Genomic DNA, 23,443 nt, shown 5'->3' with positions numbered 1-23,443 from the left:
CTGGGGATCCATTCCTTTCTATGCTCAAAGAAATCATCAGCTTCTGAGGATGAATAGGAGGAGGAGTACAGTTAACTATACAATTTGAAGATTTCCTTGAAAATTAAGTCAGGGTCAGCGCATTCTTGATTATCTGTCAGTAGTGCTCTTATAGCATTCTGCTCTTGTCTTTTTTTTCTCCAATCTACAAAAGTAAGCTGAGCTTCTCTTTCCCTCTTCTATCCACTTTGCTCTCGATCTAATATATGCACCTTTGGCTTTACAGATGGAAATGTTATCTAATAAAGATTGCAAGAGTATATGTTTTTGTCTGTTATTATCATTTATCAAGGGTTTATTACAAATATAGTTTATTTCTTTAATTAATTCTAGCTCTTTCTTGTTATTATCCCTGCTTAATATTTTGTTATTTGAAATAGAAATTTGGCGTACTTTACATTTCAGAAATTCCCATTTGTCTCTGTAAGTTGTTAAATTTGAGTCTGTTGTTATATCATTGATGGTTATAATTATTTCCTGGCAAAAGACTTCACTTTTCAGAAGATTTGAATTAAATTTCCAACAACCTTTTTTAAAGCATGTCTCTGTGGACATAAAAACAAGTTTAATCATGTAATGATCAGATAAAGGTGCGGCACAAATTGTAGAGCTTGATTCCAGCCCAGGCCTATTAATTGACACTAACCAAAAATCGATTCTGGATTTGCTTGAGCCATCAGGTTTAAACCACATGTAGATTCTGGTATCTGGATTACCAGTTTGCCACGTATCTTTCAGGTTAAACACACTACAACCATAACGTATCTCAAAAAATAAAACCACCTTGAAGTACAACTGAGATACAAACTGAGGGCTCAGTAAATTGCATCAAGAAATTTTCTTAACTGTAGCGTATAATACATATTAAATGCATTAATGTGTATCAAAAGAGTACATCTGAGAGATTTTAGATGCAGAACCTCCTAGGAAGGATTTTTAAATACCTGAAAGTGTGATACATGACACATGGTACATGACCCTTAGAGTTCTGTGGACCATCTAATCTAGTGCAACTCTAACACCATTAATGTACCCCACATGACCTTTGTAGTGCACATTCTTCCCAGCAGCTCTGGCTTGCTCCATTTTTGGCCACGAGGGCTGCACGAGCCTCTCGGTCAGCTTTGCAGAAATCTTGCTTGAAGTGATTCTCTAAGTCTTTACAAGTCTTAGAGTTCTTGGAGAGCTTCCAGAAGGCATCTCAGCGGTGTCTCATGGTGAATTGAATGATGACTTGATGGCTTTTCCCCTCCTCTCTCCTACCAAGATGTTGAATGGTGTCCACCAAGGTTTCCATCAACGTAGCCCACTGCTGCGCAATCTTGGACAGGATATCTGTGACAACATCTCAAATACGTTCATTATCCTTCTCTTTTAGACCATATATTAAGGTTCCAGCGCCTCTTGTACCTCTGGGATCCCGTCAATTTTTCTTTCAGATCCACATTTTCTTTGATGAGACGGGGCATTTCCTTTTCCACTGCTTGCATCTTAACTTTGCATTCTTTAATCTCAGCTGCATTTATCTCCACCAGCCTGGAGATGTTAGCCACCGTGACACCGTGAGTTTTCTCTTAGCTGGTCACCGAAGTTGTCCATTTTAGCAGTTAGCTTTTCTATTGCCTCGACAAGTGCCTCATGTGGGACTAATGATGCAGTCGGTTCTTAGGGAGTTTTTACCTTTGTGGGTGGTGGGGTATTTTTCATTGGAGTAACAGGAGAGGATTTTCTCAGCCAGCGGTGGTTGTTAAATCCATCTGCGAGTAGTCGTGTTCCCTCGCGCTAGCTTGGGCTAAAGCTGCAGGTAGCTTAGCTTCAGCCTTCCCAGACAGCACGTTGGTTCAAAAAGTACAGTTTTAAACTCAACTCGTTCTTTGAAGTGGAGCAAATGTTCACTCAGACATTCAAAATTCAGAAATCATAAGAAATTTCTCAAAGTCAGACTAACACACCCAGATAATGTGATTGGGAGTGGAATTGTTTCATCTTGTTCCGCTGCTGCCAAGTGGTCAAAGAAAAAAATCAATTAGTAGCCTTAGAAAATGTGGATCAGCCATACAGTTTATGCATAAAAGCTTTTAAACATATAACTTTCAACTCCTGCATTTCCCCAAAAAATTGCTGTGGACCACATCTTTAGACATGGACAAGTAATCATTAAGAAAGAAAAGATCATGGTAATTATTGTAGTTTGAAAGGAAACTCAGAGTAAACCGTTTGTACATAGTTTGATACAGGTCTTGAAATTTGTCTCTATGTCCAGTTGTGATTTTATGGCATTATGTTTTTGGGTGGTCCGTCCATACGTACGTCCCATCCTTGTGAACATGATATCTCAAGAACGCCTCAAGGGAATTTCCTCAAATTTGGCACAAATGTCCGCTTGGACTCAACGACGAACTGAGTTTGGTTTGGTGGTCAAAGGTCACTGTGACCTTGTCCGTCTCATTCTTGTAAATGTGATATCTCAAGAATGTCTTAAGGGAATTCCTTCAGATTTGGTACTAAGGTTCACTTGGACTCGAGGATAAATTCATTAGATTGTGGTGGTCAAGGGTCAAAGGTTAAACTCATGACCTTGCATCCATCTCATCCTTGGGAACGGGATATCTCAAGAACTTCTTCAGGAATTTCCTTAAATTTGACACAAATGTTCACTTGGGCTAAAGAATAAACTGATTAGAGTTTTGTGATCAAAGGTCAAGGTCAGTGTGACCTCACAAAATATGTTTTTGGCCATAACCCAAGAATTCGTATGCTAATTATGACAAAATTTAACACAAATGTCTAATAGGATGTAATGATGAAGTGATGACATTTTGTATCCCAAAGGTCAAAGTCACTGTGACATCATAATGTTCTGCATAAAACACTTTTCTGGCCATTATTCAGCATCATATCTTAGGAACAGAAGGAGAAATATTTGGTCAGATACTGAATTGGTGACACTTTTGATTTGATTTGATTTATTTTGACTCTCATACTAAGAAGCAAAAAAAGATACAATTACTAAAATACAAGACAGTAAAAACATAATACATCAGTAAATAAATAAAAAAAATGGCTAGTGAATCTCAACATTCAATATGCTGCATTCACTTTGTTCCATAAAAACATCATAACATGGCTTTTAAAAATCCCCTGTGAGGTTGTAGATTTAGTTGAAAGTGGCAAACTATTCCATAGCCTGATACCAGTGTAGAAAAAAGTACTTGCGGCTGTACTATTGATTCTAGGTACCATACAAGATCGAACGCTGGCCTTACTGCTATGTGTGTGGACCATAGTTACATTAATGCATAAATAAATGGGGTCATGTCCATTTACAACATTAAACATATGACTTAATTTAAGCTGTTCCACTCTAAGACTTATTGGCACCAACCCTTTAAATTCTTCCCTACCAATATGGGTTCTGGGGGGAGCATTCAGCAAATACCGGATCACATTATTTTGCATCACTTGTAATTTGTTTTTAAGTTTAGCAGATAATCCACAGAACCAGGCAGAACAGGGATAATCAAAGTGGCACTGGATCAGCGACAAAACAAGCAATTTCTTAATGGGAAAATCAAAATGCCTTGTCCTACGGTATAGGAATTTCAATTTACTGGCACACTTGGCTAATACTTTGGTTGCAATAATTTCACACATCAATGATTGGTCTAATGTTAATCCTAAGTATGTTACCTTTGATTGAGACACTATTGAGACAAATATTGGGTCAGATACTGAATTGGTGACACTAATCTTGGGTGTCCGTGTTGAAACTGTGCTGATTGTATAGATCTTCTGTGCTGTTGGGGGGAAGATGGGTGTGAAGCATCCATGTTTTCGCAGACATGGATGTAAAATATGAGAAACTTGACTGATACATGGAGGCATACAACCCCGGGGCGGTAATTGTAGTTTTTTTAGAGGGGTCAAAGAGCAAAGAGAGTATGTACCATTAAGGCTGAGCCCTTACTGCAGCGGTTCGGGTTCAAGTCTGGCCCTGGCCCTTTGCTGCATCTTAACACCTCTCTCTCTCTCTCTCTCTCTCTCTCTCTCTCTCCTTCTTGCCTTTCCTGTCTCTTTCTCTCTATTTATCAAAATGAAGCAGAAATGCAGAAAAAAATAACTTTTAAAACTAAACAGCCTGTACGTTCATGTGTGACTGAATGGCAACCACCTACATTGTCATTTCAGTAAGCAGTGTTGCTACTTGCAGCTCTCATTGTTGTTCTCCTTCCTCTGTAGTTCCCATCCAGTGGAAGGAGCTTCCAGGAGGTTCAGGCTCAGCTCAACGAGACAGCAGCCGGTCTGAACCAGTCAGCCAATGAGGTGGTCCAGGCGTCCAGAGGGACCACCCAAGACCTGGCCAGGGCCACCAGCAAGTTTGGACAGGACTTCAGCAACTTCCTGGAGGCCGGTGTTGACATGGCTGGAACATCCCAGGTCAGTACAATCAGAGACCTCTTACACGAGTGATCGTGGCTGTGGCAAAGATAAACTATATAGCCTGCTGTTAAGGTACTTCTTTACTTCCTTTACTTCACTTACACCTGATCAGCTCAGCAAGTGAGGTATTTGAATTATTTCATTGGATGAGATAACGGCTAAGTAAGACAAACTGTATTAATGAGAATACAGGTGATGGGTGTATGAAATACTCCATGATAGAGATGCACGGATGGATCAGCTGGGGACTGGAATTGGATGATTTTCAGCTTCATCGGCCATGACCAGCTGAGCCGAGCCTGTATCGATCAAATTTACATGTGTGCGACACATGATGGTTTACTCTTTGTCACATTCCCTTAATCGCATCTTCTCAGACTCTTCCGTAAAGCGACTAGCGTGACACATTCAGACCATCATCCAATCTGGTCATACTAATATTATTAGTATATTACAGGACGCAAAATAATAGAATATCTGAACGATTTTAACCACAGAGAAAACAGCTAAAATGTTAGTGTCAGGGTCATTTAAAAAAAAAAAAAAGATGCTCTGAGGGTCTTTCTGCTCATGCTATGCAGTTTTCTCTCTTTCCCTCACAAGTGGCTGAACTGAATGTTTTGGCTATCTCTCCTCAACTCTATTCAGTAGTAGGGACAGCACAGTGTGGTCAGTTGGTGACATAAAATACAGCTATTTACATTCATGTAATAAATAACAAAAAAAACTCTACCTTAATACAGAACCTAGGAAGACAGAGAAAATGAGAACAAAAAAAAACCCAAGCATGAATTAACAAATGCTCCTCCAATGTTAATAAATGGTAATCTGATTATTTAATTATTTATTCACTTCATTATCTGATAAATCTAAATCCTTTACATAATTTATAAAGGGACACCATATGGTCTCAAATGTTATGTTGATGACCCTTTAATTTGTAAGTTATCTTTTCAAATGGAAGGCTTGATAACATCCTTCTCTCCCATTGAATAATGCTTTGTCTGTGAATGTTTTTTCATAAAAATGCATACAAATTTTTTTTGGCATAGAGCAGGCTGAGGTCTATAAATACTTGTTCATTTTTACTATAGTATGTTTCTCTGGATATCAGCTAAACAAAATAAGCTTAGGTCAGTGAGATTCTTTTTGCAATAATCTTCTCAATTATAACTCTTCCCATAACATTTTAATCTTTCTACATTACCAAATAAAGTGAAACAATGTTCCTCTGTTGTCCATACATTTTGTGCATATGTCTGGTATGTTATTGTTATGTAAAATTGATTTAATGCTACAACTGCTACTAATAGTAATAATTTAATAAATGAATGTGAAAATGAGCCAAATATCCTCTTGATATTGGCAGAGGCCTTGGCTACTGGCGATCGCTCTGATCATCAGAGCTCTTCATCAGCACCACCCTGGAATCAGCCAAGGAAACTGCAATTTGTGCAACTCTACTTCATAATAAATTTGAAGTGAATTTTCAAAACTGGTCTTCAGTATTTTTCTGTTTTTCTCAACAAGCAAGTCTCAGGTTCCAACTGAAGACATCTTTAACATTTCTTTGGGACTAATTTTAACAGTGGATGGTTTTTGCGTCAGCAGGACAGTTTATGTAGGACTGAATCAAAATAAACTGCAGTGTTTGTGTGTTCATTGTAATGGAGGAATGTCATGTTATAGGGATAAGCAGGCATTGGCCATAAGAAACTGATGTATAATCATTATATTTTAGAAGGTCGTTGTATGGTAAATTTGCTGTTACTGTAAAGTTTTTTTTTTTAAATTTCCTACATTTCTTCCTACCGTCCTCTCCTCTAGTCTAAAGAGGACCAGACACAGGTGGTGTCCAACCTGAAGACAATCTCCATGTCATCCAGCAAGCTGCTGCTGGCAGCCAAAGCTCTGTCCACTGACCCGAGCTCCCCTAATCTCAAGAACCAGCTAGCAGCAGCCGCTCGGTAACACACATTTCTCTCCATTTCTTTGTTTGCCAGTCTTTTCTTACTACCTATCAGTCTTTTACATATCTGAGCCTTTGTGTTCACAGGGCAGTCACAGACAGTATCAACCAGCTCATCACCATGTGCACTCAGCAGGCTCCCGGTCAGAAAGAGTGTGACAATGCTCTCAGAGAGCTGGAGGTAACAGCCATCGTACAACCATCTATGGTTTACTCTGTCCTTCCTCAACTGTTTCATCTTTCATCTTCATCTTTTCTCTTTAGTCTGAGTCAGGCTGTTTCTATTATCAGGCCTATATCTGCGAGCAGGCGACTGATTGGGACTGGTTTATGTAAGACTTAGCTTTAGAACTTACTGTATGAGCGCCAGTATTAAAGCTTGACATGAGCAATGATTGATCCTGCTGTATGTGGTCTTTTATCTCAAATCCTAGGGCTCAGATCATGGTTACCATCTGACAAAAATACTTGGAAATTATTGATAATGAAGAAAATTATAAAACAATTCCAGCATGTGGATAGTACAGTTGTCTTTTGACATTCAGCTGAGATGTGCACGCTAATTTTTTTCTTGTGTGTGTTGTGCCTGTGCGCAGTCGGTGAGGGGGATGCTGGAGAACCCAACAGAAGCCATCAACGAACTGTCATACTTTGACTGCATTGACAGTGTCATGGAGAATTCTAAGGTAGAACATACATCACTGCTACTCCTCTCCTGTGTTTGGTTCTCCACCTTCCCATCATTTGTTTCTCCTCTAATTTTTCCTCACTTCTTTACAAAGGTATGAGTTCAGTGTTCTAAAAAAGTAACAGCAGTTTACTTGCTCTCACATTAGCTGCTACTTCACTTCCTTAAAATGTATGCATCTCTATATAAGAAGGGCTCTCCTAAGTCACAATAGAGCTGCCCTTCTATATTGAAAGTATTCCACTGAAATTTCTTTAAGTTACATAACACTTCATTTTATGAGTCCTTTTTTACCCTAATAGCTTCCTCAAGGTCTCTCAGAGATGATCATGTAATGTGGTGCTAATTATAGAAATGTCCTTAGACAATTGTTCTGGGTTAAGTTAATTCTGTTGTTGTATTTTGCACTTCATAATGTGCCACACATGTTCAATGGGAGACTGGTCTGGACTGCAGGCAGGCCTGTCTGGTACCTGCACTCTTGTGCTCCGAAGCTACACTATTGGAACACGTGCAGAATGTGTCTCATTGTCTTGCTGGAATCAGCAGGGACGTCCCTGAAAAAAATTTGTAGTTTGGATGGCAGCATATTTTGCACCAAAACCTGAATGTACCGTTCAGCATTCATGGTGCCTTGTCAGATGTGCAAGTAACCCATGATGCCATGGGCACTAACACTCCTCCATACCAGCACAGATGCTGGCTTTGAACTTTAGGCTGGTAACAATCTGCATGGTCCTTTTCCTCTTTAGCCCAAAGGACAAGACATCAATGATTTTCAAAAGCAATTTGAGATAGGGACTAGTCAGACCACAGCACACTTTTCCATTTTGTGTCAGTCCATTCAGATGAATTTGGGTCCAGAGAAGTCAGCGGTGTTTCTGGATGTTGTTGATATATGGCTTTCACTTTGCATGGTAGAGTCTTAACTCACATATGTAGTTGCAGCGATGAACTGTGTTTACTTACAATGGTTTTCCATAATGTTCATGAGCTCATGTAGTCATATCCTTTATACAGTTATGTTGGGTTTCAGTGGGGTGCAGCCTGATGGGTCAAAGGTCACAAGTATTCAATGTTGTTTTTCAGCCTTGCCCCCATGTGTGCAGAGATTCGCTGAATCTTTTAATGACGTTATGGATTGTAGATGATGAAATCCCCTAATTTCTTGTAACTGAGTGTAAAGAAATGTTGTTCTTACACTGTTGGACTGTTTGTTTGTTTGTTTGTTGGTTTTTTAACAGACCATCCTTGCTTGTGAACATCCCAGCATTTCAAGGATGCCTCTTTCATACCCTGTCATGATACCATCACCTGTTACCAATGAACCTGTTTACCTAACATCAAATTGAGAATGAATGCATATTTACAAAAAAACAAAGTTTGAACATTATATACCTTGTCTTTCTACTATATTCAATTGAATATAGGTTAAAAAAAAAAAAAAAAAAAAGCAGATCATTGCATTCTGTTATTTGTGTTACACAGCATCCCAACTTTTTTGGAATGGGGGTTGTGAATACAAGCAGCTGTACAAGAACTTAAGAACTGCTCAAATCATGTGAGAGTCTTTTGATTTCTATCAGGGACCGTCAAAGATGAAGTAAACAAGATACAGAATATGAGCAGACATTTGATGCAAGCTTTTAGTACTTGACAGTTTTTAATACCCTTTGCTATCAGTCATTACACATAAAGTTACATCATGGTTATCTGTCATGGTTGTGTATTACTCTGTTTTTTTTGTGTCTAACATTTTGTTGATCCCAGTTTGCTCAGTGGATCATGAGAAGCAAAAATAGACACAATGCAGACATTCCCCAAACTAAACCATGCCTCTTGTGTTAATGTCTGGTTTCCTGTTAACAGGTCCTTGGGGAGTCCATGGCTGGCATTTCCCATAATGCCAAGAACTCCAACTTGCCAGAGTTTGGTGATTCAGTCAGTGCTGGCTCCAAAGCTCTGTGTGGTTTGACCGAAGCAGCTGCACAGGTAACATTATTACTAAAGGTTGCTTTATTGTTGCAATAGTCTGGGAACACTCACAGTGGAGACATCAGCTCAGAGATAGCTGAGTCCATGGGCAAGGTGTCTGTTTTGGTTGTGTTTGCACTTTCGATACTTACCACGGTGTAATCTGACCAGTAGGGATGGGCATCAATTTTCGATTATCAATGATTGATTTTTAAGGATTATGATCGATCACAAATAATTTTGCTCGATAGTCGCAGTGTTTCACCTACAATGCTGCAGGCCTGGCGAGCCACCGTTCCCACGAGAACCCCCGCTGAACCTAAGCCAGGCAAAAAATCATAAACAGACGGAGGCTCTCATCGCTCTCCAAAGCCTCGGCGGCTTCTCTTGAGGCCTCTGAAAACACTACACCATTGAAAGACGGAGGTTTCGCTGAAAACTGAAGCCTGTAACCCCTGGCTGGCAACAGTTGTAAACACCCAGGGGTGAACTGCGTATGCGCGCCATTCTTCCTCTTTGACCTGGAGGGTTGAAGCTCAAAACTGGGGCAGCCGCGCTCTCTTGCGGCGACAGTCTGCACTGCACTCTTTTGTTTTCTCTCTTTTGAAATTCTCGCTTATCAATTAATCGATAATTGATCGTTAATTTTTTTGATGATCGAATAATGAATTCTGATCGTTTGCCCACCCTACTGACCAGTGATCTGATGATGTCCTTAGGCTGCCTACCTGGTGGGAGTATCAGACCCCAACAGTTCAGCAGGTCAGAAAGGCCTGGTGGACCCTGCTCAGTTTGCCCGGGCTAATCAGTCTATTCAGATGGCCTGCCAGAACCTGGTGGACCCAGCCTGCACCCAATCTCAGGTACATGCTCACTTCACTGCAACATCCCATTAAGTTTTATCATCAGTCTTTGTCATCTTGGGTAGTGAGTCTGTATGTGGTTGAATACATCCTTGATTCACCCCAGTGCTCTGGTTCTCTGCCCAGGTGCTCTCTGCAGCCACTATTGTAGCCAAACACACCTCTGCACTGTGTAACGCCTGCCGCCTGGCCTCCTCCAAAACTCCCAACCCTGTTGCCAAGAGGCAGTTTGTTCAGTCAGCCAAAGAAGTGGCCAATACTACTGCCAACCTGGTCAAGTCCATAAAGGTTTGTAGTACAAGTATTTTCAAATTAATCATCAAGTAATGAAAAGCAAATACTCTGTGTGAAGTAAAAGAAAATGTCTGGTTTGCATTTCTTAGCATTGGGCTAACCTTAATGGCTGAGGTGTGCTTCAAACAAACCATTTTGTTCAGTTTGCTTTGGATCATGTCTAAAGGCAAAAGTGCTAATAATAATATTAAGATAATAACTTTAATTTATAAATTTATTATAATAGCTTTTCTGAATGGCAAGACTTGAAGGTGGGGCAAAAATCCTGCCATGATCGAGAGAGGCGGATAATGGCTTTTGGATACTCTGTCCTCTAAAGCATTCATGCTTCACTCTTAAAAAATAACAGAAATGTCAGAAAAGACTAATGGTCTTGGGACAGAGCTACTCTTGTCCCAGAGACATAGCAATACAGTGATAGTAATCATGGCTAAAATCCTGTGCAGGCTTTGGATGGAGCATTTAACCAGGAGAACAGAGAGAAGTGTAAAGCTGCCACTGGTCCCCTGATAGAAGCTGTGGACAACCTGACTGCCTTTGCCTCCAACCCAGAGTTCGCCAGCATTCCTGCTCAGATCAGCCCTGAGGTAAGTCCTCGCCTATACCACTAAGTTTAATCAGACATGAATTTAGAGCGGGATCAGACAATGATAGTTCACTGTCCTATCTTAAATGAAAATGAGCCTTTTATTGATCCCTAGAGGGGAAATTTGGAAATATAAGATAAATAGCATGGGAGCAGTTTGAACATGTGACAATCTTATATTTTGTGCTGACTGGTTTCTCTGTTTTGTGCTCATTTGTCTCCAAATACAACTTCTGGAAACGGTAGCCATTCGTCTTTCTTTCTCTTGTTGATTTTTTTTATCCTGATTTCCACTCATTCTCCTCAGGGTCATGCAGCCATGGAGCCCATTGTGGCAGCAGCAAAGACGATGCTGGAGAGCTCGACCGGCCTGATCCAGACTGCTCGCTCTCTGGCTGTCAACCCCAAAGATCCCCCCAAGTGGTCAGTGCTGGCAGGTCACTCCAGGACTGTGTCTGACTCCATCAAGAAACTCATCACCAACATGAGGTAAACTCTCCTATTGGCTGGACTTTCTCCCATCTTCTCTGACTGATTCAGGAGTAATGTTCTGTTTTGGTGTAACCCACTCCCTCTTACTGATGGTAAACTAACTGCTTCTTCCTTATTTAGCAGAGCAGGTTCTAGCACCATAGTTATTGCATCTTAAGTATTTGCAACTTGTTTGTTCCATGTCATGTTTTATTATGCCTCCACTCTGCTGACAGCTATGGCCTGAGGTATCATGTTTTTGAAGTCATCCATCTGTCTGTCTGTCCCACTCTTGTGAACATGATCTCTAGAATGCCTTGAGAGACCTTCCCTGAAATTTGGTACAAACGTCCACTTTGACCACCAAATTATAATCAGTTCATTTCTGAACACGGTCAAGGTCACTGTAACCTCAAAAAACATGTTTTTTTCTGTCTCTCAAGAACTTGTGCTAATTATGACAAAATTTAACACAAATGATTAATAATAATGATGAAGTGATGACATTTTATATCCAAAAGGTCAAAGGTCAGCTTTACTGTGACATCATAATGTTCTGCAAAAACACTTTTCTGGCCATTATTCAGCATCATATCTCAGGAACAGAAGGGGAGACATTGGTCAGATACTGAATTGGTGACACTTATCACTAATCTTTCATGGGAAAGTAAAACAAAATAGAAGCTTCGTGTAGGCTGAGTGCATTAACAGTATAGAGATTTACACAGCATGATTATATATTTTTTTTGCTATACCACCAATACTATGGAAAAGCACAGTAACCAATTTCTTTTGTTCAATTTGAAGAACCACCTCTTATTATAAGCTGACTTTTATAAGACCTCAGGTTAGACCGTGTTGCAGCACCATCAGCAGCTCCCCTTCCATGTCCAGCTCTGTTAAACTGTCATAAGTTGCAACTTTTTTTTTGGGATTGTCTGTCAGACTGAAATTTGTATTTGAATATAGACTTCTACAGATGTATCATCAGCAACATTTGAATGCAGAATGACACTTTATAGAAAGGTCTGTAGTTTATTGAACATGATCTGAACACATGACTGAAGAGTGGAGAATCCAGAGTGCCAAGGAACAATAGACATTTTATACTAATTTTAATAGTAAGATTTGCTTCTCTACTAAGCTATTGTCAAGTGGGTGTATGAGTCTCAAAGTGCCCCATTGCTTTATTGTGCATATACAGACACTTTCCACTGTATACATTCTCCATGTTGTGTGTGTTTCTGTGCAGAGAAAAGGCTCCTGGTCAGAGAGAGTGTGATGACGCTATTGAGGTGCTGAACGGCTGCATCCGTGAGGTCGATCAGGCCTCTCTGGCTGCCATAAGTCAGCAGCTAACACCCCGAGAGGACATTTCCATGGAGGTAAACACACACACACACACACACACACACACACACACACACACACTCACCATTCCATTTGTCGAGGAACACATTAGACACACTGAAAAGCTATGAAACTCTCTGCTAGCTTCGTTGAGTGCTTTCCACCATTTCCGACAGTTTTCTTTAGCCATTGTAATTCCCCTGGGTGTCAAGATTACTGAAGGTCAAGAATTAACTTTCATGCTCAAATATTATTTATTGTTTTTTTCAATGCAGCACCACCACCTACTACATCCTCAATGAAGGTAGTAATTATTGCAGGGTAGTTGTACTGTGTATTATACTGCACTGGGTTGCGTATAGCTTTGTATGTAAAAATTTAACAAATATATTCAGACGCTCAAATGATGAAGAAAACTCAGGCGACGGTAAAGAATGAAGGTAAATGTGTGCTTGAGTAAAGATACATGACTGAATCTTATATATGTATGTGTTGCAGACTCTCCATGAGCAGATGGCTGCCTCAGTCCATGAGATCAGTAACCTCATTGATCCTGTAGCTGTGGCTGCTCGCTCTGAGGCCTCCCAGCTGGGACACAAGGTAGAACACAGGACAATACCTCTACACCTGATACAGTGGAACATGAACAATGACTAACTGGTGGTCTATCTATAGACTGACTAGGGCTGCAGTGATGTTTGTTAAGCCTGATATGTTCTTTCATTTCAGAATCTTGTGTTTTGGACTTGTCATTACATTTTAATTTGCACACATTTGAACAGGTCTCTCAGATGGCCAGCTATTTTGAGCCCCTGATCATGGCAGCCATTGGCACAGCATCTAAGATCCTCAGCAGCCAACAGCAGATGGCTGTCTTAGACCAGACCAAAACCCTGACCGAGTCAGCCCTACAGATGCTCTACACTGCCAAGGAGGCTGGAGGAAACCCTAAGGTAGTGAAGCTGGCACTCATCATATAGGCTTATACAGGTGAAGCTGCTAGAGAAACCTGGCCAAATAACACAACCCTGTAAGACTGGGTCCTGGGGCGTCTAGCAGAGCACAGGACCAATATATGCACCAATATGGTGCAGTGTATAATGCGGTCTAATGATTATCTAATGTAGTGTGTTTTTGCCATCCTTAATAGCACCTTCAGTTATCAGTAAGCTCCTCACAACAGTTTTTAGTAACAGGGTTGTGATTTTGAAAAAAATATCTGATTGTGATTTTTTTGACCTACGTTTATTGCTTTTGAGATTTAAATTGGAATTGTTACATAGACATTATACTCCAGGTCTATGTTTAATGTCAGCACCAGTGTAAACTTGACAGCTATTTTAAATTCAGTCTTAGTCTTGAGATGAAAATGCTTATTAATTTTAATCACGTTTTAGTCATTTTTATCCTTCATAGTTTTAGCCCAGTTTTAGTTGACAAAAATTTAAAACGTTTTAGTTGCCGAAAATTCACGATATTTTACTAAACTTTTAGTCATTATGTTTTCTATATGTTTTTAAACTAATCCAGTTAGGCTAATTCATGAATCAGAAATTAGAATCAAGATAACAGATTGTATAAACATCTCATTTTAACAATTTTGAAAAGTTGAGATAAATGTGTTTTTCCAAAGTATAATATTCATCTTACAAATCAGGTCATAGGAGAGGGGTAGCTACCCTACTCTCCCACAAAGTACCTTTTGAACAACTTTCAGAAATAAAACATTAGGAAGGTAGATATTTACTAATAACAGCAAAGATAGAAGGCATCAAAATAACAATTGCTATTGTTTACCCCCCCCCCCCCCCCCCCCCCCCAGGTAGCAACATTTATTTTTCTAGGAAAGTTTTTGATCTGATGACAGAGGCTACAGGTATTGTTATATGTGGGGGATATTGGAATATATGCCTCAATCCCAAACTAGACTCTTCAAAAGGATTCATTCAAACCCTATTACACAAGAGACCAAAGATTCTAATGTCAGAATTGGGTTTGATAGATCTCTGGAGAGATTTTTATCCAACAGGATGTGATTATACTCATTGTTCCCACATACTGTCCATTCCAGAATTGATTATTTCTTTATTTTTAAAAGAGATCGGCACAGAATACATTATTGTGAAATAGGTAATAATAAAATAGGTAGACCATGCACCCCTGTCGTTATTATTGCCAATCAGTAACAACTCCAGAAATACACTATTGAGGTTAGATTCAAGCATTCTAAATAATCAACAATTTAAAACACATACTGTATGAAAGAAGAAATACAAGCATTTCTGGAAGAAATGACAACGGGAAATTGTATGGGATTCACTGAAAGCAGTTTTCAGGGAAAATATTATATCTTTTTGTGCAGATAAGAAGAAAGACAGACGATTAAGATTAACAGAACTAAACAGAGAACTGAGGGAGCTTGAAACAACACAGAAAAAAAAGAGCCAAAACCCAACATTACTTTGAAACTGAAGGAAATCAGGAATAAAATATATATTCTCTACTCACAAGAAATTAAAAATGATTAAAACAAAGCAAAAATATTATGTATCAATTTCAAAATTTACAAAGTAACAGGCAGATAGCACAATCTGTAAAATCAGAGACCCAGACTAAAATGCTTTTGTTTACGCAAAATGAAATACAAACGACATTTCAAATTTTATTATAAACTGTTATATACACAGCCACATTTAGAAGATGAACAACAAATTGGACACTTTTTAGAATTCCTCAGTTTACCCACATCATTGGAAGACCAAAACACAGAATTGATAGCTGAAATAACTGAGAAAGAGTTGAATAGTGCAATGTCTAGGCTAAAAGCAAATAAGGCACCGGGACCAGATGGGTTTCCTAGTGAGTGGTACAAGACCTTTTGAACTGAGCTAATTCCAAACCTTCTTCAGACATTTAATACAGCTTTAAAAGATGGGAAAATCCCACCATCATGGAGGGAGGCTATTATTTCTGTCATCCCCAAAAGATATATTAGACTGCGGATCATTTAGACCCAATACTGACGTTCTTAATACTGACTACAAGTCATATACGTCAATTCTTGCCAGGAGAGTAGAGGAGGTCCTTCCCCAGCTCATCCACACTGACCAGACAGGATTTATTGCACAGAGACAAACCCATGATAACATTAGACGTTCACTGCACATATTGAGTTATATCCAGGAGCAGAAACTACAAACCTTGTTGGTCAGTCTGGAAGTGGAGAAGGCCTTTGACTCTGTGAGTTGGAGGTTTCTGTGTAACGTCCTTGAGAGATTTGGGTTCCACAAAGAATTCATTAAAGTAATTAATACACCATACAAAAGTCCAACTGCCCATTTAAAATAAATGGGTATTTGTCAGACACAATTAAATTAGAAAGAGGCACAAGGCAAGGTTGCGGATTGTCACCCCTGCTTTTTGTGCTTTATATAGAGCCCCTTGCCCAATGGATCAGACAGACTGACAGTATCAAATGTATTACCATCAATGGCGAACAACACAAGATGGCTCTGTACACAGACAACGTTTTGATATATTTAAAGTAACCTTTTTTTCCTTTCCCTGAGCTGTTCAGGATTTTGGACAACTTTGGTAAATACTCAGGATATAAAGTAAATGTTCAGAAAACCCAGGTTTTGGCACTGAACTACACTGTACCTACCTTCAAAGAAATGAATCTGTAAAACGAAACGTCCAAAATTCCTTTTCATGTTTCAAGCTCTTCCAGAAGAAATCTCTACAAAACAGTTTTCTGAGTGGGATAAAATTATATTGAGGTTTATTTTGCAAGGGGAAAAAAACAGAGTTAGGTTTAGAACTCACAAAGGAGGAAGGAGGTATGGCTGTACGAAATCTGAAAGATTACTTTTCCTCAGTTCAAATGACAGGTTTAAGGGGTGATTTATGAGCACACACTTACTGATCATCATTTGAAAGGCTCAACATCTTTCTTTTTATGCTCTTAAAAACTTTGGCACGGCAAATAACTAATCTGAGACAACTAGGATTTTTACCCAAGTTGTAAACTCTGACTTATCCATCTCACTGTTAACAAGCAGAAAAATAACTTAATTAAAGCCTAAATTCTTTCTTAATCTGCAATATGTTAGTCTGGAGGTTTAAGCTCTTGTCCTCTCACAGAGTTGGTGATTAAAACTAAACTTTCATCTCTGTCAGAGAAAACTTATCTGGGTTCAGACTGTTTACTGACAGCACAGCTACACTCACAGATATTGGGCCTCCTACCTGCCTGTCAGACAACATCAACCCATAAAATTTTCTCCAGTCTGGACTGAGTGACGTCCAGCGGCTGATGGCTGCTTGCTCTACTGCTGTTCAGTGGCTAACAAGCGGAGCTAACTACTAATAGCCACCACTGCAACTTACAGACTCCACAAATCCATTCTACAGCTCCACCATCCAGAGTCAGACAGACAAAGCTTATTATTTACTGCAGAATTACAGCTCACAACTTGCACCAACGGCTGATGCTGCTCCGGTGTGAGTGGTTTTGCTGGTAAGCGAAACATCCTGGTGCAGACTGTTTACTAGAGTTCACCAGCCTTTTGCTCATGCGGCATTTGAAGTTAATTGCAAGCATAGCTGTTCTCGGCTTTCAGTGTCTGATAGTCCACCACAAACATTTTCATCACATCTTGTCTTGTCAACGAAAATAAAATAGATTTTGTTTTAGTTTTTATTATCAAGATCTATTTTTAGCTTGTCATCATCTCGTTTTTCTTCATGGAAAAAAGGTCATTGACAAAATTTTCGTCGTAGTTTTCGTCAGTGAAATTTACACCGGTCAACATTGCATCAATGTTGCACCAAAAATAATACAAGCAAACATTATACAAATGTGCAAACATATACATACATCCTTGTTCCTGTGTTAAAATAATCAAATATAAAGATGTAGCACTTCATTAGGATAGTCCACCTACAAATTGGTTGTAGCTCGGCTAGGCTATTTAATTGAACTACTGTCCTTGTCCCAGTATACAAGCACTAAAGGGGAATCGATTTATTGACCAGAGTATGTCCAACTCTGCTACGATAGGTGGTGATATGCCCCCTTGCAGCTTGTTAGTTTTGGACCTTTTTCTAATTGGCCCTTTTACATCACAGACCAAACAACTGCCACTCCATGTTTTTCTGCCGCCCATGTACTGTATATTCAAATATTTGTCTTTCCACTGACACAGCGTGAACTGTGTCTTCTTGTCTGTCCAAAAATTCATGGCTCTGGATATAGCTTTTGCCATGTTGTAACCAGCTTCTTCTTTTGTTACACATTTAATGCTACTCGACTTCCGGGTCAAATCCCAGGGCGGATACTGTGGAGCATGCACAGAGCACCTAGGCCAGTTTGGGTCTGATTGACTGCATACATGCAGGAGGAATTCAACTCCCAATCACATTATCTGGGTGTGTTAGTCCGACTTTGAGAAATTCAATTCAGTATGATTTCAGTCAGACTAACAGGTTTACCCGATTTTAAAGTCAGGTTTTAGTCGGACTAACACAATAAATCAATTTTCACTGATGTCATGCAAACCTACTGTCTGCTGCTTGTCTTCTGACAAATTCAAAGAGACAAGATCATACCACCCCTGTTCTGGCCTCGCTTCACTGGTTACTTATTAAAGTTTTTTTTTTTTTTTTTTTTTTTTTTAAAGCCTTTAATATTAGCCCAGTGTGTTATTTTTCGACCTCCAGTATGTTTTATGTGGCCATTTTACTGTTTTTATCTTATTCTATCGACATTTGTTCCATGTAATTTGCTGGATTTTACTGAATTGTGTTGCTGAGTTGTTTGAATATTGTAGCATAGCCCATTCAAATATGTTTTCCTTTCTCCAGGCAGCACACATGCAGGAGGCCCTGGAGGAGTCAGTGCAGATGATGAAAGAAGCAGTGGATGACCTGGGTGCCACTCTGGCTGAGGCAGCCAGTGCAGCTGGTGCTGTGGGTGGCATGGTGGACTCCATCAATGATGCTATCAATAAGATGGAAGACTCACCTGCACTTGAACCTGAAGGCACCTTTGTGGACTACCAGACCACCATGGTTAAGACAGCCAAGGCCATCGCTGTCACTGTGCAGGAGATGGTAAGGCATTGTGATGATCATCCAACAGGCAGAAGTATGATAAAGTTGAATTTTTTATCAAGCTGTAGTTCAGGCCGTAGTTTGCTTGATTTTAAAACAGCTAAAGGGTTGTTAGGCACGACTACTACATATACCTGTCTACATTTTATGATATAAACACAGCAACACAGCAACAATAAAATGTCACTATCACATCAGTGTGATAGTGACATTTGTGTAATATAGTAAACAAGTCAACTGCCCTAACGATGGATGGGAAATGTGTGACACTAAGTATCAATTATTTTAAGTTGCTGTGAGCTGTAAAGTCATCGCTTAGAAGCAGAAGAGAGAAGATAATGTTATCTCAGAGCCTTGCAATGCAACACTTATTTTGTGTATATTCTGTGTGTATATATATATATATAGATATATATATATATAGATATATATATATATATATATATATATATATATATATATATACACTAGTCCATACCCATTGAGTGCACAGTTGCCCACGTACAGTTTCAGGTGTGTGTTTGGGATACAGGTCATAGGAAATTGCAGATTAAATAGTCAACTGAACCCATTAAGAAGAGCAATGTATTCAGACAGAGTTTTTGTGAATTTGATAGTATGATTGCTTTATTGAAAGTACAGTAGTACCTTTGCCAATAGTGGGATAGTTAGTGGGCTAAAACTGTACATTAGTCTTTCAGGTAGCATGTTGAAAGGCAGATAGTTAAAGTGTTTATATGTTGTATTGACTTAAAGGTGGGGCGCACTGGTAGAATGACTGACTGACTGACTGACAGAATGACACACTGACAGTTTCCGTGATTATGTACAGCATACCATACCATGACTTAGTCATACCAAAAATTAGGAAAAAAATAACAACAACAACATTCGGCCACAGGAGGAGCCACAGCGATCGGTTTAGTAAAGTTTAGTAAAAATTGATATGACGTTTAGTAAAAATTGATATGACGGTTAGGCCTAGATAAGAAATGAGCTCTCTAGCGCCCCCATTTTGTTTGATCGGGTCAATAATGGAGGGGTCCCCTCAGATTATGTATGGTCATATGCCTACAAAGTTGCGTGGTGATCGGTGAAACCCTTGAGATGTTATACACCTTTATGTGATGAGCCACGCCCTCTGCAATATTAGTTGCATTATAGAAACTCAGTTTTAGTTTTCCATTCGCTATAGCGCCCCCCTTTGGCCAATTGATGTAATATTGCTTCATTCGCATCCTCCCATAACTCTCTACCACTGTGCCAAATTTCACATGGATTGACCAAGTTAGTGAGGAGAAAAACGTGAAACAAACATACAGACACACACACAGACAGAGGTTTCGTCATTATATAGTAATAAGATATATATATATATATATATATATATATATATATATATATATATATATATATATATGTATATATCAATGCACACAAGCATAATAAGTGGCATGAACAGTAACTAATAACACACTCTTTCTCTCTACCGGCATCTCCTCTTTCCTCTGTCCTCCACACACCTATACACACACATGCACACTGTGGCTTAGAGGTAGAGCAGGTCGGTCACCAATTTGAAGATCAGCAGTTTGATCCCCGGCTCCTCCTGTCTGCATGTAAAAGTATTCTTGAGCAAGATGCTGAACCCCAAATTGCTCCTGATGCTGCTTCCATCGGTGTGTGAGTGAGTTAAAAAAAAACACAGTAGCAGGTGGCACCTTGTATGGTAGTCTTGGCCACCATTGTATGAATGTGTGTGTGAATGGGTGAATGTGACTCGTAGTGTAAAAAGCGCTTTGAGTGGTTGGATGACTAGAAAGGCACAGTACAAATGCAGGTCCATTTACCTCCTGTCGTTTTGCTTTTAGGTCAAATACATAGGATATAGTTTTATACAGTCCATGGCAGCAACAGTCACCAATAATAAAATGAATATTCCTCCTGACATACAGTACAGGCCAAAAGTTTGGACACACCTTCTCATTCAATGCGTTTTCTTTATTTTCATGACTATTTACATTGTAGATTCTCACTGAAGGCATCAAAACTATGAATGAACACATGTGGAGTTATGTACTTAACAAAAAAAGGTGAAATAACTGAAAACATGTTTTATATTCTAGTTTCTTCAAAATAGCCACCCTTTGCTCTGATTACTGCTTTGCACACTCTTGGCATTCTCTCCATGAGCTTCAAGAGGTAGTCACCTGAAATGGTTTTCCAACAGTCTTGAAGGAGTTCCCAGAGGTGTTTAGCACTTGTTGGCCCCTTTGCCTTCACTCTGCGGTCCAGCTCACCCCAAACCATCTCGATTGGGTTCAGGTCCGGTGACTGTGGAGGCCAGGTCATCTGCCGCAGCACTCCATCACTCTCCTTCTTGGTCAAATAGCCCTTACACAGCCTGGAGGTGTGTTTGGGGTCATTGTCCTGTTGAAAAATAAATGATCGTCCAACTAAACGCAAACCGGATGGGATGGCATGTCGCTGCAGGATGCTGTGGTAGCCATGCTGGTTCAGTGTGCCTTCAATTTTGAATAAATCCCCAACAGTGTCACCAGCAAAACACCCTCTCACCATCACACCTCCTCCTCCATGCTTCACAGTGGGAACCAGGCATGTGGAATCCATCCGTTCACCTTTTCTGCGTCTCACAAAGACACGGCGGTTGGAACCAAAGATCTCAAATTTGGACTCATCAGACCAAAGCACAGATTTCCACTGGTCTAATGTCCATTCCTTGTGTTTCTTGGCCCAAACAAATCTCTTCTGCTTGTTGCCTCTCCTTAGCAGTGGTTTCCTAGCAGCTATTTGACCATGAAGGCCTGATTGGCGCAGTCTCCTCTAACAGTTGTTCTCGAGATGGGTCTGCTGCTAGAACTCTGTGTGGCATTCATCTGGTCTCTGATCTGAGCTGCTGTTAACTTGCGATTTCTGAGGCTGGTGACTCGGATGAACTTATCCTCAGAAGCAGAGGTGACTCTTGGTCTTCCTTTCCTGGGTCGGTCCTCATGTGTGCCAGTTTCGTTGTAGCACTTGATGGTTTTTGCGACTCCACTTGGGGACACATTTAAAGTTTTTGCAATTTTCCGGACTGACTGACCTTCATTTCTTAAAGTAATGATGGCCACTCGTTTTTCTTTAGTTAGCTGATTGGTTCTTGCCATAATATGAATTTTAACAGTGGTCCAATAGGGCTGTTGGCTGTGTATTAACCTGACTTCTGCACAACACAACTGATGGTCCCAACCCCATTGATAAAGCAAGAAATTCCACTAATTAACCCTGATAAGGCACACCTGTGAAGTGGAAACCATTTCAGGTGACTACCTCTTGAAGCTCATGGAGAGAATGCCAAGAGTGTGCAAAGCAGTAATCAGAGCAAAGGGTGGCTATTTTGAAGAAACTAGAATATAAAACATGTTTTCAGTTATTTCACTTTTTTTGTTAAGTACATAACTCCACATGTGTTCATTCATAGTTTTGATGCCTTCAGTGAGAATCTACAATGTAAATAGTCATGAAAATAAAGAAAACGCATTGAATGAGAAGGTGTGTCCAAACTTTTGGCCTGTACTGTAACAATACTCTTTATCTAAGCATGAAGAACACAAACCAGTCAAAATCAGTCATTCGTTCCGCCTTTTTTCCCCCGTCTACTGAGAAGACTTCACTGTCTGCAGGTCGGCTACCTCAGCTACATTTTGTCTGCAGGTCGGCTGGCTCAGGTACATTTTTAGATACAGTGTTAGACTACATACAGACAATTTTAATTTTAGTTAGCCCCACTAGTGCGATGTGCTTGTGTAGACCGTGACTGTTAACCATAATAGCAGTGAATGACAGCGTCCAAACTGATCACAGAAACACAAATCAGCACTCGACCGGACACGGCTAAAGGTTATAGAGGAAAAGGCCTGCAGTATTGTACAGGTGCCACTGCTGTAACTTCATTCATCTCACAGACTGATTTAGGGTAGCTTGTGCAACATATAGACACTGTAGACTAATTAACAGACATATTAAACAGAACAGCAGCTCTGTGTCTCTCTTAGTGTTGATGGAGAATCTGAGTGAGTGAGTGGGGTGGAGCTGTGTGGAGAGTATGAGAGAGGAAAGATAAACATTGGTATGCATTATGTGGCACAATTTGACCCTATATCGATATAAATAGTATTGTCTAAATGTATATCTTGCTTGAAAATATATCGATATATTGTGTAAAAAAAAAAAAAAAAAAAAAAAAAAAACACATACCACCCAGCCCTAATCACTAAGGTCATGATTAATTTTGCCCAAGGCTATTTAATACCGGATCTCGGTACCAATCGCCGGGCCACAGGTTGCTTCGGGGCCACATGTGGCCTGCGGGCTGCCAATTGAATAGACCTGCTTTAGGTCATTAACGGGGGCGAGTTGAATGCTTTAATGTACAACATACATAACATGAGAACGTACATCTGTCCCATTCTTGTGAACCCGATATCTCAAGAACACCTCGAGGGAATTTCTTTAAATTTGGCAGAGATGTCCACATGGACTCAACGATGAACTGAATAGTTTTTGGTGGTCAAAGGTCAGCGTCACTGTGACCTTGTCTGTCTCACTCTTGTGAATGTCATATCTCAAGAACACCTTGAGGGAATTTCTTGAAA

At 39.8% G+C, this 23,443-nt stretch overlaps 1 protein-coding gene across 2 annotated transcripts in view; it reads left to right on the top strand.

Annotated features, from left to right (window-relative positions):
• Nucleotides 1-23,443, top strand: part of tln1 (talin 1) — a 177,506-nt gene that overhangs the window by 105,198 nt on the left and 48,865 nt on the right. For both annotated transcript variants that reach the window (XM_033646697.2, XM_078161887.1), the window contains 13 exons: nt 4,279-4,476; nt 6,307-6,446; nt 6,536-6,629; nt 7,045-7,134; nt 9,006-9,128; nt 9,830-9,973; nt 10,100-10,261; nt 10,714-10,854; nt 11,161-11,342; nt 12,577-12,709; nt 13,173-13,274; nt 13,457-13,627; nt 18,540-18,788. In XM_033646697.2, the coding sequence (XP_033502588.1) occupies nt 4,279-4,476; nt 6,307-6,446; nt 6,536-6,629; nt 7,045-7,134; nt 9,006-9,128; nt 9,830-9,973; nt 10,100-10,261; nt 10,714-10,854; nt 11,161-11,342; nt 12,577-12,709; nt 13,173-13,274; nt 13,457-13,627; nt 18,540-18,788 (1,929 nt within the window). The remainder of the gene's footprint in view (nt 1-4,278; nt 4,477-6,306; nt 6,447-6,535; nt 6,630-7,044; nt 7,135-9,005; nt 9,129-9,829; nt 9,974-10,099; nt 10,262-10,713; nt 10,855-11,160; nt 11,343-12,576; nt 12,710-13,172; nt 13,275-13,456; nt 13,628-18,539; nt 18,789-23,443) is intronic.

This window comes from Epinephelus lanceolatus, chromosome 19 (genome assembly GCF_041903045.1).
Source record: "Epinephelus lanceolatus isolate andai-2023 chromosome 19, ASM4190304v1, whole genome shotgun sequence".
Taxonomy (NCBI): Eukaryota; Metazoa; Chordata; class Actinopteri; order Perciformes; family Serranidae; genus Epinephelus; species Epinephelus lanceolatus.
The sequence above is the reverse complement of the archived record's forward strand: the minus strand, read 5'-3'. Positions and strand labels throughout refer to the sequence as shown.